The sequence below is a fragment of the Tamandua tetradactyla genome, chromosome 7 (genome assembly GCF_023851605.1).
Source record: "Tamandua tetradactyla isolate mTamTet1 chromosome 7, mTamTet1.pri, whole genome shotgun sequence".
Taxonomy (NCBI): domain Eukaryota; kingdom Metazoa; phylum Chordata; class Mammalia; order Pilosa; family Myrmecophagidae; genus Tamandua; species Tamandua tetradactyla.
The window spans coordinates 84427986-84442529 of NC_135333.1; the positions used below are offsets into that span (position 1 = coordinate 84427986).

Consider the following 14544-nt stretch of genomic DNA (forward strand, 5'->3'; position numbering starts at 1 on the left):
ATGAATGTTCTTCATCAAAATTAGCCTGAACTGGAGCTTCATCAAGCAATTGGTGAGATCTTTATTAAGATAATGAATATACACAATGTTTCATCAGTCACAAGTTTAAATACAATCCATTATTTCTTACACAATCTGCACTATATCCTTATATTATAGCCCGAATACTATGCACACAATTCATATTAGTGATGAGAAAGACTATAAAGATGTAATTCACTGTCTTTCCAACTATTAATGGGGTCTCTTAGTGCCAAAGGCAGAAGATCTACAGGCATTTATCCATTTCTCTGGTAGGCTTGCTGGGCTCTCCAGAGGAGACATCAAGCATTATTATATGGTAAGGTTCATCCAGACCTCTGTTATTCTCACAGTCTGACACTGGCAACATCAATAAAGTTATACCTAAAACATGCTCTCTCACTTATTGTTTGTGGGATTCCCTCTCCTTGAGACTTAATTTAAATAATAAAATATATTGCTTTTGAGTAGGTCCCCCTTTTCAAATAAACTAACAAATGTTATTTTAACTAGATGCCGAAAACAACACAATTTGGAAACTACACATTGTATGTTGAAATTAGACTATCAAAACCTGTTATTTCTCATATTGCTTCCTTAAATGAAGTCAGATTTTAGTGAAAGTCTAAAACTATGGACCTTCATTTCCATGGATTGAAGATTATATCATGAACACTCTGTTGTTCCATTATTAATGCTGCTCTTTCATGCTGTCATTTATTTATCAGAAATTGTGCTACTTCTGGGATGAAATTTATGTCAGTGGTGTACTTACTTAAACCTTGACACAGGTGGCCCAAACTTACATTATAGCAAGGCAAGAGAAAATAATGCCTTCAACAAACTGAAAATTATATAAAGGAAAGAAATATGCCCTCCTTCTAGAGAAGAAACTGGCTGCCATGATGGAGAGTTGACTGCTCCTGCCATGGTCCCAGGTACTCTTTGAATATACCAGCCTGCAATAGTCTGCTTATCTTCTTCCTGACAGTGAGTGATCACCTGGGCCATGCAAGCAGGAATGACTACATGATGAAATATTATGATTAAATTGCCCACCAATGATGAGAAGACCGAAGAGATAAATTTACTAAGTGGACTATTTGGAAGTGTCACACAGAACAGAATTTGTTAATTAGGTTCACCCTCTCGCACCTGTGCAAAAGCATGAGCTTTACAAATAACCTTTAAGAGATTATTTTAAGTACAAGGGAATTTAACAGTAGAATTATGTGATTCTAGTATAAGATGTAGGTAGTGATACATAGAAGTAATTGCATATATAAAAAATAACTGAATCATTTTTAAAAATTTACCTAGACCCCCTGGTAGGGATTTGACCATATTCTTCAGTTGAGCAATTTCTAGAGCTTCCCAGAGTCTGTCATCTGTGCATTTACATTCTGGATCTAAATTAAATCTGTAGGAAAGAAAATTAATTAGTCAAAGAAAAATAGAGGAATTTCTTTTTTAGCGGAATTTTTATGTATGTATTTACTTATTATCTTTATTTCTCCTAGAATACACGTTCAATGAGAACAGAGACTGTTTTGATTACTGCTGTATCCTGGCACCTAAAACAGTGCTGTTCTAGCAGTAGTAGAACCAAGCAGGCACTCAGTTCAGGCTTGGTGGCTGAATGAATGAGTGGCTGACCTCAATAATCTTAGCATCAACACTGATCTATACAAAAAGTGCTTGCTGATGCTATTGTTCACAAGTTTATACGTGAGATGATATGATCAAATTCAATACTTGGACTTATCTACTTCATATGGCTAGGGAACTTAAATAACATATAGGAAAATATTTCTGCAGAACTGGTGCTAAATACACGGAACCATATGAGCTGTGCAGCAGCAATCACCATAGATGTATTTATGATGCTTCAGAGATATAAATTTATTATGGTAGTGCTGAATAACTCAATACACTTGTAACTTTCAATTGAAGTTATTTGTTAGCTGAAATGCGCAATTTTACATATAGTTTGTCTTTGAAATAAAGCATAATTAGTAAAAGGAGGTGGCAAATACTTCTTTGCAGAGGTCAAATGGGAGCAAAAGAGAGCAAAGAGATGGAATGATGCCATCATGCCTATGTATTATGGATACTGAAGTCAGACAAACTTCAGCTGAAATCACAGTTTTACTATCTCAGTGTATGAACCTGAGCAAGTTGCAGCTTGGGGATCTTAATATATATCCTAGAGCAATTCTGTGAAGATTTAATGAGAAACCATATTTAAAGCACTTAATAGCTAGTACATACATCCATTCTTTTTTTAGGGGAAACCATGAACCAGGCATGGCGAAGATTGTAGCAACTTCTTAAGGACAATTTTGGCTAATGAAAAGCTCTGAGGGATGGGGAAATAATTAATGGTGTTAAGGAAACTGAGAGTATCTGCTGAGGCAAGGCCAGAAACACTAGAATTAGGAAGCATAGCTACAGGGTCTAACACCTCAGAAATGTCTGCCAAGAACAACTTTCCCTGAACATGGAGAAAAAGTCCTTTTTGTAGAATCAAACAGAAAGTGATGAGTTCCTGTAGATAAAATAGGGTTTTCCAATTCAAATCATTGGACAGAATATTTGACCTTACATCTTTATAATGCCATTTTACACTTAACTGGAAAATGAATCTCTGAGTAAAATCCTCTTGTGAGCCAAAGAGTAAAACTTGCACACAGGTTTTTGCTGCAAATGATACCCACCTAATAGAACCGCTGAATAGTATTGGATCTTGCAGAATGATTGAAAGTCTAGAACGTAGCGTGTGCAGTGGCAGTTTAGAGATGTCTATCCCATCAATGACAATCTTTCCTGTTAGAGAGAAACAAAACTTACAGGCATATGGTAAAATCACAAGTAAAATAACAATTTGCTTATAAATTGCAAGTACATAGCTAGTTCAAACTTGGAATACAGAAGAGGAAGATTTCCATTTAAGTATCAAAAACATGCTTACATATCTCTAAGAAAAATATACAGTTTGGTGACAGTTTCTCTCTCATATGCATTTTCTTTTGGAGTTTTTGGAGGAGTTTTCAGTTTGTATTCAATTTATGTGTCACATAAAAACTCAAAGTATTTTTCTCCCTTTTTCCTTCTTCCTTCTAATATTCCTTTTATCTTCCTTTCCTGCTATTTTTGTTTTTTGCTTCATAGGTCTTATTATATCTGACATTCTATATACTTTTACTTCTCTTTTTTATTGTCTCACCCCAATTAGCATTAAGCTCTTTGAAGACAGAGTTTTTTTTGTCTGTCTAGTCACTGCTGTATAGCTTTAATAGTATAGTGCATTAAAAAATAGAAATGTAAATTCTATGATACATATTTTAGTGATTTTCCCTATATTCTCTGTAGACTTGCATAGACTTATGTAATCTTTAGTCCTTTTCTAAACTTGAGAGTTTCACTGTATCACGTTATTTTTGTGGAAGGACATTATTGCCCTGTGAGTAGAGTGTACCAGGCTCAGAATGGCCTCTGCAGACCCTTTCACCAGCTAGATTTAGATTCAAGAGCAGGCAAGGATGGTTAGCTTAAACTGTTTTTTAGGAATAAGGTGTTAGCTATTAAAATTTTAATATCCAAGTGCTATTAAAAAGAGAATGAATCACTGATAGTTCAAATGGGGCTTGAAAACATGTATTTGGATTCATGAGGATGAAATTAACCTAATATATTCAGTTATAACCACAGATATTTAATAGAATGTGTTAATCAATTAACTTTGGATCCTGTAATTGCCTTACAATACAAATCCCACTGAAAATCATTATAATATCTGTGTATTATGTTCAACCAAGGAAAGAGCAAGCTGACAACTCAGTGGCAGATACTATGTTCCTGAATCTAAACCCCAAAAGGAATTTGTTGTTCATAAACTGACTTCTTTTATCTCACAGAGCTGTTAACTAGATTAAATTGAATAATATAAACTTTCAAGTACAATAAAAATGCAAAATATTATAATAGTCATCATAATCATCACAGGTAATAATGGTAAATACTTCTTGAGCTAGTGGTAAAGTACTTGGCTGGATCCCCTTTCATTCAAGATGGCTTATATGCTGGCCTATTAATAGCCCATGTGATAGATTAAATAATATGACTGTTATTCTAGAGCAAAGATTCAGTTATTTCTGTGCTCTTATGTATATTATTAAGAATTTTGCATACTGAGTACATATTTCACATATTGTTAACATGTGCTTATTAGCACTTTACACCAAGTATTGCCTCCTTGCAAAATGTTCAATGTCATTATGCCTTGTTAAGAGATGACGCTTAAGAGTCACATACCAAAATTAAAAATGCAGATTACTTATCTCCTTGGAGTACTTCATTTGATGGGAAGAAATATATTTTTAGTATGAGGGAAGCAAGACTGTCTAGGAATTCCTCTCTTTTCCTTCCCTTTGAAATGCTACCTTCATCTAGTACTATTCAAAGTGGGTGGCCTTGATTCCATTTTACCTGTTTATTGTGATTCTTTAGCAGCTATCTCTAGAGCTGAGTTTAGGGCTCAGAATTATATTCCTCCAGTTCTTTAGAACAACTTCCAGGTTGTTTATTCGGGATACCTATCTCAAACCATGTGTGGTAACATACAAAATTCTCAAAAATATTTGCTTTTTATTTCTGTGAAATTTGGCAAGTTCTCGTTGGTGTCTTTTGAAGGGAAAAAGGAGTTAATGACTCACCATCAAATATGTCAACCATTCTGAAGAAAGCCAGTGATAAAGATGATTTCCCACTGCCAGTGCGACCACATATGCCCACCTAGAAGAGCAACGTGACTCAGAGAGAAGAGGACTCAGAAATGGACATAAATGGGCAGAATCTAAAACTCAGACCAGATACCATGACAGAGCCTAAATTCTATTTAAATAGCTACATTAAAATAATCATATAGCCTTTATTCTCAGATCATCCTTATAAATGATCATTATTAAGATAAAAGCATGGAGTCCTTACCAAATCTTCAATTACTTCTTTCTAACTCTTTTGACATCCATTGCATGCTGTTTTTCCTTTGTGGCTTAATTTTTGCATTTAGAATATTGCAGGTGTAATAAATAACTACTCCATTTTATCTTAACAGTGGCAATTTTATAACAAAAAGAATAATTTTTTTCTGCATATGTGTTCTTTTTAGAATAACTAAAATAAAACATTTTGAGACTCAAGCTAGTACAGATGCAATGCTTCCCAAGGGCATGTCAGATATGGCCATGAGCCAGAATCCAGGAATCAAAAAGCAAACAAACATGCCTACTGTTGACTTTTATGAGATTTATGGGAGACTAATGGATGGCAATCAGACCTAGACAGCATGTATTTACCCTGATCCATCTTTTCCAAAAGGAAAATTCTCTCTTTTATGTAAATAATTTAACCTGTAAAGTATAGGGAATATTATATGAGCTCAGTGAAAACTATACTTGACTGGGATGTCTGAAGAGCTTAGGTGATACCACAGTGGCTCCATCAGAGGTTCGGTATATGAAATACACCAGCGATGACAATGAATTTCATACCTTTTGTCCTGGTTTGATATAAGCCTTGACATGTTTAAGAACAGGTTTCAAATTATTTTCATATCTGACACACAAATCATGAATCTTGATCTCTCCTTCCTGTGGCCAATGTTCTGGAACTTGAGAGGGATCTGAGGGATGGGGTGGTGATATATGGATAGAAAGATTGATGGATAGACACACAGACAGAAAGAGGAACATGCATGCTTATATACATATGTGCATCCATACATTTAAATCCTTTTCTAAATTTAAACTGTGATTAAAAAAATTAAATCATATTAAAGGACAGCCTCTTGATTAAAAACTGGTATCTTTCTGTTTTTTTGAGCATTAACTAGTATCATGTCTCTTCAGTATTCCGTTGCTGACTTCTATTCAAGGTAAACATAGTTTATATGTCAGTTGACTCATTTGTTCACTCAGTTCATCATCAAATATTTCAGTGCCTAAAATGTGAGAGGTACAGGGTTGTGATGCTGGGAGCACCTCAAGATGCTTATTTTCCTGGGGGAACTATACAAGTAAATCAGCATCTACAGGGCTGTGTGGGAGTCACGTGTTGGAGGCAAAGCCGTGGTGCTCTGGAAGCACAGACAGTGGTAACCCGAGAGTCCCAGGAGAATTCCAACAGAAGATGGGGCCTGAAACAAATTTTCAAAGATGAAAGACAGGGAAATGATGAAAGCATAGCATGTTCGTGTGGCCAGAGTAAAAGTTGTATGGGTGGGTGATTAGAGATGAGACTAGGTTTGTGGGCAAGGGTTGACTAATGAAGGCTCTTGTGGTCTTAGCTGAGGAATTTGAATTTTGTTCTTGAAGGCTGGAGAGCTATTGGAGGATTTAAGCAAAGGAATGCATTTTAAGCATAAGATTTGCATTTAAGAAAGATTACTCTGTCCTCAGTATTGAATTTCATGCCAATTTCTTTCTGCAAAGCTGAGAAACTCAGTATTTTAAGATCCATGTTTCTCAACATCTAAGTTAACCATGTCTTGAGAAAGAGAATACAAATAGTTCAGAATTTAGGTCAGCAATTAATTTAGTAAAGCCCAAACATCTTCACAATTGCCATTAAATATTACTAAATAATACTCTTTTGGACTCTCTATCCAAGACTGCTCAGGCCTCCATATTCATATCTTTTCAGATGTACATAATCAAGCAAAGTCAAGATGAGTGGGGATTCTCTACACATTTTCCACTTTGCTGTGTAGAGAAACAAAACAAAAGCAATGTGTTTGACACTGTCATGGTCAGGTTTATGTGTCAACTTGGCCAAGTGGTGGTGCCCATTTGTTTGGTTGGGCAAGTGCTGGCCTGTCTTTTGCTATGAGGACATTTCATAGAATTAAATCATGATCATATCAGCTACATCCATAGCTGATTCCATTTGTAATCAGCCAAGAGGACTGTCTTCTTTAATGCATGATGCTTAATCTAATCACGGGTAGCCTTTTAAGGAGGATTCAGAAGAGACAGGCTCTTTTCCTGCTTCAGTCAGCAAGCCTCTCCTGTGGAGTTCATCCAGACCCTCTATCGGAATCGTCAGCTTCACAGCCTTCCTTATTATAGATTTTGGACCCTACGTTCCCACAGTTATGTGAGACACTTTTATAAATTTTATATTTACGAGTATTTCCTGTTGATTCTGTTTCTCTAGAGAATCCTAACTAATACAGACACTTACCAGGTATTAGTTGAAAAAATAAGAATATAAATGAAACAAAACCATACTGAGAATAATACCCATAGTGCCTTCGTAGTTCTCAGACTCCATAGTCAGGAAACTGTTCACTTTCTTCACTGCACCCATCTGGACCTCCAAGTCAGCCAAATTCCTCACAACCCAATTCAAATAATTGGTTATCTGTTGTCAGGTGAAAAGAAAGCCAATGCATTTTAAATTAAGTAGCATTTCTGTAGTCACTGAAGATTCGTGCAGAAGATGACTTGGACAATAAGGAGCTCATGATGTGCAATTCAAAAGTGGTACAGGACATCAGAGACCAGAGAAGAATATCCTGGGATAAAGCTGACAAAGGTGTCTACCCTTCTTCAAGGGTTGTTAAGTGTCAGTTCTGTGAACTATTCTCTGATTTCCCTGCACACTGAGTATTTGTATTTATCTGTTCCCACTTATTTCTTTTATGTTCATATTTATTTTAGTGAATGTAGTGTTCACACCTGGATTGTGAGCAATTCAGGACAGGGATCCCAAAGAGCCTTGGAAGTGTTCTGGGCATAGGATTTGAGGAAGTTTTAAAAATTGGTTCACAATATCAGAAATGAATCCAAGCTGTCCTAAAATGCTGGGTTTGAGGACTAACGCTACGATTATTTGAATGATTATCTTGTTAGGGATTTCAAACTTCTCTCCCAACATCCATGAATAAAAATTGATAACTGTGGAAAGCGCCTCCAACACTGAACAGAAAGTGAAATATTTTCATTCATACCTACCGTAAGTGCATACAGAAGACCTAAGCCCACCAATCCAGAATTGGAAGACCCACTAATGGATGCAATAGATGCAGTAAGGACAATGCAAGCTCCCAGATAATCCTAAGAAAGAGCAAGAGAAAAAAAAATTAGAAAATCATTCCCAAGTTATTAAACCAAAGATCACAATCAACTTAGAGGAAAGGCCATCAAGAGAATGCATGTCATTCCAAGTATGTCCTATAAGGGTTTCAGAAAAAGCCTACCTAAGATACTGAAAAATGACAATTCACAGTATTAGATGTGGAATGGAGACTGATGCATTGCTGACATTATATACATGAAGATACAGGTTCAGAGAGGTTGAGTGTCTTGCCAGAAATTAAACTGCAATTTGTGGCAACCAAGACCAGATGTAGTATTCCCTCTCCCTCTCCCTTCTACAGAATTGTGTTGCCTATAGTAGGGGCCAGACAAGTACCTATTTTGGACATGATTTTCAAGCTTAGATTACATGTGTACTTATGTCTAGGTTGTAATTAGCTCCCCTGACTGCAATGATGGGAATCTGATACCAATTAACTTGTTGAGCTTTGGATCTGTAAGAAGTCAAGCTACTGAATTTATTGTTAACTATCTGGATTCGGAATCTGGGCATTAAATCCACAGACTTCATGTAAATAAGAACAAAGATTATATTTGTTAATAAATTAGAAGTATAGGCATAACTTGGAGTAACTGAATTGTCTATCACTTAATAGTAAACTCTTGTAAAATTATTTGAGCCAGACTTAGGCTCAAATAAGAGGAAGGGGCTGTCTGTCTGTTTTCTAACTGAGAGATGGGGACACTTGCCCATTTCCTAACACCTATTTTCTCTTCAGTTTCCCAGCATTCATAGATTACTGCTATAAATCTTAAAATTTTTCATGCTGATGTGTTATATGTCCCAGAAGAAGGTAAAACTTCAGGCATTGGCATTTTGCAGAATTACCTCATCTTACCCCTTTCTCTAGCTGGATACATCTCTGTCCCTCAAATAAACAGCTGCTAAACAAATGATGAGACTTTAATGACATCAATGGAATGTTTAATATATTGTAGTAAAAGAATGAAATTTCCCAAATTAGTTCATGTGTTCCTTCCTGCCTTTTCAAAAAATAGCTCCAAAGATCAAACAGTAGAAAAATCAGTGAACCCCTTAGTGGAGGCAGAGATCCAATGCACCTTCAAATGCAGCTTGGCCAATTACTAGGTATGAGCATGGACAAATAATGTATCCCTTTGGAGACTCCAGTTTCCTCATTGGAAAATAGAAATGATATCTAATTCACAGGGGTGCTCAAGGAAATGCAAAAGTTAAATATCAGTTAATTTCCCCACCTCTATGTATCAAGATGTAGTTTTTCCCCTAGATGGGATTTTCACATGTTCAAAGCAAATTTAAAAATTTGTATGCATTATAAAACATAAAAGGTTGAAAACACCAAAATTTAATTCTGTATTAATTCCCATGACCTTTGCAAAGAAATAAAAAAAAGCATGAATTCCCTTGAAGCAATAAATTCTATGGAGGTAGTAAAAACTTCTTTGATTGCTTCTTCTGATGTACACATTTGTTAAGAACTGGCACATCCCAGTCAGACACTTCTTCCTCTTTCTCCCTTTATTTGAAGCAGCAATGGCATGGATATAAAGTCTAACTAGCTGAACTGCTCATTTGTGGTTGATAAAGGCCAACATGCTCCCAAATGCTTTTAAAATATTTGCAACAATATCATATTTTCCTATCAGCCCATTTGTATAAAGTTAATGATTTGTTAGTTAACGTTATAAAAGGTATTTCCTATCATCTTTTCTAAAAAAGACTCATAAAGAGTTTCTGTGTGAAGGTCCACAAAGTACATTAATAACAGAAGATACTTCCAGCATGATCATTCCTGGCTTGATCTGAAAGAATATGCCTTTTGGCTTCAGTGAAATTTATGTGGGCAATATATACATAAGGGTTTAAAGTAAGGCATTTCTTTTATCAATTTCTATTCTCTGCTTCCTCCTACAAATGATCTCATTGTGAAGATGAGCCTCATTCATTATTTTAAAACTATAAATCAGGTCACATAACTTCACTGCTTAAAATTATCAGTGCTTTCCTATTGCACTTATGATAAATTCAAACCCTGGTGATAAGGTCTTACATGATTTAGAGTCTGGATTCTAGACCCCTGTCTACTCTGATCTTTTGTGAGATTCCTTTCTTGCTTCTTCACTCTGCTCCACTCATCTGGCCCCCTTCCTGTTCTTGGTAACACCCCAAATTTGTTTATCCCAATAATTCTGCCTGAAATTCTTGCCCCACAGATCTCTGTAGCCCTGGAGCTTTTTTTTACAATATAAAGGTCAACTAAAACACCACCTCTGGGGAGGCCTTGTTTTCTGGATCCCTACCCCCAGTCCTGGAACTGTTCTCTATTCCGTTATCCTTTTTTATTTTCTTCAAGGCACCTGCAGCTCTCTTACTATCTGAAGTGAGCCTCTCCTCTTATTGTTCACATGTTCACATGTTCATTATTTACCTAGTTACACTCACTAGACTCTAAGCCCCATGAGTTCAGGGGTCCTTGTTTAAGTTTTTACCACTACTTTTCTGGCACCAAAAGTAATGCTAAGTATACTGTAAAGGTTCAATAATTCTTTATTAAATAAGATTAGATAAATGCATCCCTTCACAAAACATTCCTTGAGTTTTACTGTGAGCCACATAGCTTCTAAATCAGGGTTTCTCTCCTGACTTTGCTTTTAGGATTCCTATGAATAATTTAATTCTCTACCAATCCTTTTCCCTAGATTTTAAGAGCTGAACATGTAGAAATATTACAAGGCTGCATTTTTGATAAGGTGGTGTGATGGTTAGGTTCAGGTGTCAACTTGGCCAGGTTATGGTACCCAGTTGTCTGGTCAGGCAAGCCCCAGGCCTAATGATTGCTGCAAGGATATTTCGTGGCTGGTTAATAAATCATCAGTTAGTTGATTGCATCTGTGGCTGAATACATTTATGATCAACTAAGGGTGCGTCTTTCACAACACCCAATCAGCTGGATTTAATCCAATCAGTTGACAACTTTTAAGGGAGAAGAGAGTTCTTCTTCAGCCAGTCAGCATCTCCCGTGGAGTTGATGACCTTCCTCAGATTTTGCCCTATGGATTTTGGACTCCTGCATCCCCACAGTTGCGTGAGACACTTTTATAAATCTCATCTTTACAGACATCTCTTGTTGGTTCTGTTTCTCAAGAGATCTCTGATTAATACAGGTGGGAATTCCAATGCCAAATTTTATGATTTTTTTAGCCCTCTCTAAAACTTAGAAAAAGTCTAAAAATTTATAAAGCTTTGCTATGCATAAGTGCTTATGGCAGTATTTTCTCTAAAGTAAAAAGTACTCTTACGTAGGCCAAATTCTGTTGGCTTTTTTTTTTTTTTTTTTTTTTACTATTCAATTGTGGAGAGAGAACCCTCATAAAATTCTATGTTTCCTTTACAAAGAGCAAATCTGAATAGGTCTAGAAGAGAAAAAGCCCACATCTCAGATGCCAAAATAACCATTGGGTCTAATTAAAAAGAGACTAGGCAATAGGCCTTATAATATAAACTTATAAGGAAAATATACGCTCATTTTCTCTTTTTCCTCCCTCTTTTCTTCTCTCTTTTCCACTCACTCTCTCTTTCTCTCTTTAGTTGAATTTAGCTTACTATAGAAGTCTTTGTATTTTATGTTGGGCTCCTGGATTCACTAGTTGTATAGAATTAAATTATACGTTATAATTAGATATAATTTTCACCATTTTCTATTGAATTAAACTTCCCAAATCAATGGTAATTCTGGTAATATGTGGGCAGTGTTATACAGGCAATAGACCCACCAACAGAAGTGACAAGGGATGAAATGAGGTACGGAAAAAAAGCTGATCAATAAGTTGGAGTCAATGTTTATTTTCTCACCTATTTCATGTGGCCAATATTTTCAGAACTACTCATTAATTTTTCAATATGTTCATTAGATGTTATTAATATTTAATTATTAACCCAATAATTAAAACATGCCTAAATTCATATATGAAGATGAATTTATAGATATAATGTTTTGACAGATCAGCAATAAGGCATAGCTCTGAGTTACATTTATAGCAATTTTTAGGCACAATCCTCCTTTAGGAGATGTACTGATTTTCAAAATGAAAGAGCATAATCTACTAAATTCAAATAGCTATGAGAGCCTAAATGCCAATATGTCTGTACTTTAGCATCTATAACAAAACTATTTTATTTATTGGAAGAATGTTATATATCTTTTTTTTTTTAAAGAAAGTTCTAATCATATATTCATACCAGCTACATAATTCAGCTCACTCCTGGTTTATTGCCTTTGTTCAAATTTTTTTTCTGGAAATTGGAGGTTTCTTGGAGGCACTTGATCAGAATTTTACCTTGATCTGCATGAGAGAGAAAGCTGCTTTTTGCCCAAATTTTATCAAGAAATTTTCACAGCAAAATCACTAAATTCTAATTATTTCCCTTCAAATAGTACATTAGTAGAGAAGAATGAAATTGATAATACAACAGCTTCATGTCAGCTCCCCAATTTCTATTTTCCTTCCCATTAAATTCAACAAGTATAGTGAATTATACCCATTCCTATAGTTCCACCTTCTTTTCTTTCCTCCACAAATAGTTAAACAGCAAAATGGCTTAAATATAAAAAAAAAAATAACAGAAGTAGATATTTTGAGTAACTCACACACAAGAATCACTAACAACACTTATTCTACTGCTAGGGCCTCACAACCTTAATCAATCAGCTCAATGGTAAAAGACTTCGTCCAAAATGACACAACAAAATGGAAGATTCAACACAGTAAATATATATAAATTATTCATGCTCAAAAAGGCCCCAAACAATACTCGCATGGAAAAAGAATGAAATGTGACCCTGCCATAAAGCATACAAAAAAAAAGGCCCCCAAACACAAGACCCTTTATCTATATAATGTGGAATTTTCACTTTCCATCAGCTTTGTGAATTAAAAACTCCCCTACAGGCCAGGCCACGGTGGCTCAGCAGGCAAGGATGCTTGCCTGCCATGCCAGAGGACCCAGGTTCGATTCCCGGTGCCTGCCCATGTTTAAAAAAAAAAAAAAAAAACCTCCCCTACAGAAGGGAAGCATTTGATTCCCAAGTTGAGCTTTGTATGACATAAAAGAGAGGTCTCTTGTCAGATTTCCATTGATTCAATGATTCTATCTATATGTGGGATCACAATGAAAACTGTAATCTTCTACAAAACAGACTCATAAAGAGTTAATGGCAACCAAAATGTACAGGACCCTTTTCCTCCACATAACCCCAGGAGTACAAAAAAATGCTACCACTGAGTGTCTGGGAAAATACACCAGGGCCCCTAAAATTATGAGATGGGTCTACACCTGTTTATTGTGGCATTATGGACAAACTCAGGGTTGCCCTCAAAAGTCTCTATTGTTTCACAAGGTAGACTCCTGTGGAGTCTCATTCACAGGACTATTTTCACTACAGCCTGTTGACTCTAAAGACTCTTTTTTTTTTTTTTTTTGGCTTCCTGATGTGAATTTTCTTTTATCCTTTCACCACACTGCAAGACAAAGCCTTGGAAAGACAGCCTTCAGATAGAGTTACACAATTTTTGGAAATGGAAACACCGATGCCAAAGAACTGGAATTATTTAGTGTCAAGGGATGAAGAGAGAACGCCGTGCTGAAAAAAAGGACGTAAGCAGCATTCAAGGGTTAGACTAGTGACACACTGCACACAATCTCAGCCCCCTTCACTTGGCACCCAGAAGAAAAACACTCCCCACCACTGCCAAAGCAACCTGGGTGGTCACAGGCTAGCTTCTTTCCTACCAGCCAAATTATTTTGTTCTTTTAGATTCCTGTCCTTTTTTGATTTGCGTGTGTTATGACCTTTATTATTTTTTTTTCCATCTCAAAATAGCTTACGTGAAAGGAACATGGTGGGCAAAGCTAAATCTTCCATAGGGGAAAATGTTCACCCAGAGAAAGGGGTAATTCGTGATTGTCTTAACTCTTACTTAACATGAACAGGAAAAGAAGTGAGAGCCAAATAAAAAAAAAGATACAAATTGGGGTGGGGCTCAGAGACCTCTCCAAATTCAACAAAGGTATTTTTATTCTGGTTTCCCTCCTTTCCTTCTCCTTGGGATTTTCTGTCAGTGAAAGTCAGTGGCATTACTTGGGAGAGCTAGATTTGGGAATGAAGAGAAAATGAAGGGGAAAATAGCCACAGAAAGCGATGCTATCATGTTTTCTCCTCTTTCTCTCCATTCTGGTGCTGAATCCATGTATCAGAGTTGGTGAGATACCTGGAGGAAATCCTGCTTGCCTCTGCAGATTTATGCCCAATATATTGACTTCCTTGTACCCATTTTTGTAGTGTTTCTGTTCTAGAAGCCCCAAGAAGACTTGTAATAAGAG

The 14544-nt window shown here is 36.1% G+C and overlaps 1 protein-coding gene across 10 annotated transcripts in view; it reads right to left on the reverse strand.

Moving 5' to 3' along the window:
* The window catches only part of ABCC9 (ATP binding cassette subfamily C member 9), a 149100-nt gene that overhangs the window by 9422 nt on the left and 125134 nt on the right, over positions 1-14544 (reverse strand). For all 10 annotated transcript variants that reach the window (XM_077170263.1, XM_077170261.1, XM_077170254.1 and 7 more), the window contains 6 exons: positions 8037-8138; positions 7323-7443; positions 5574-5704; positions 4737-4815; positions 2739-2847; positions 1338-1441 (listed from right to left, as the gene is read on the reverse strand). In XM_077170263.1, coding sequence (XP_077026378.1) covers positions 1338-1441; positions 2739-2847; positions 4737-4815; positions 5574-5704; positions 7323-7443; positions 8037-8138 — 646 coding nt within the window. The remainder of the gene's footprint in view (positions 1-1337; positions 1442-2738; positions 2848-4736; positions 4816-5573; positions 5705-7322; positions 7444-8036; positions 8139-14544) is intronic.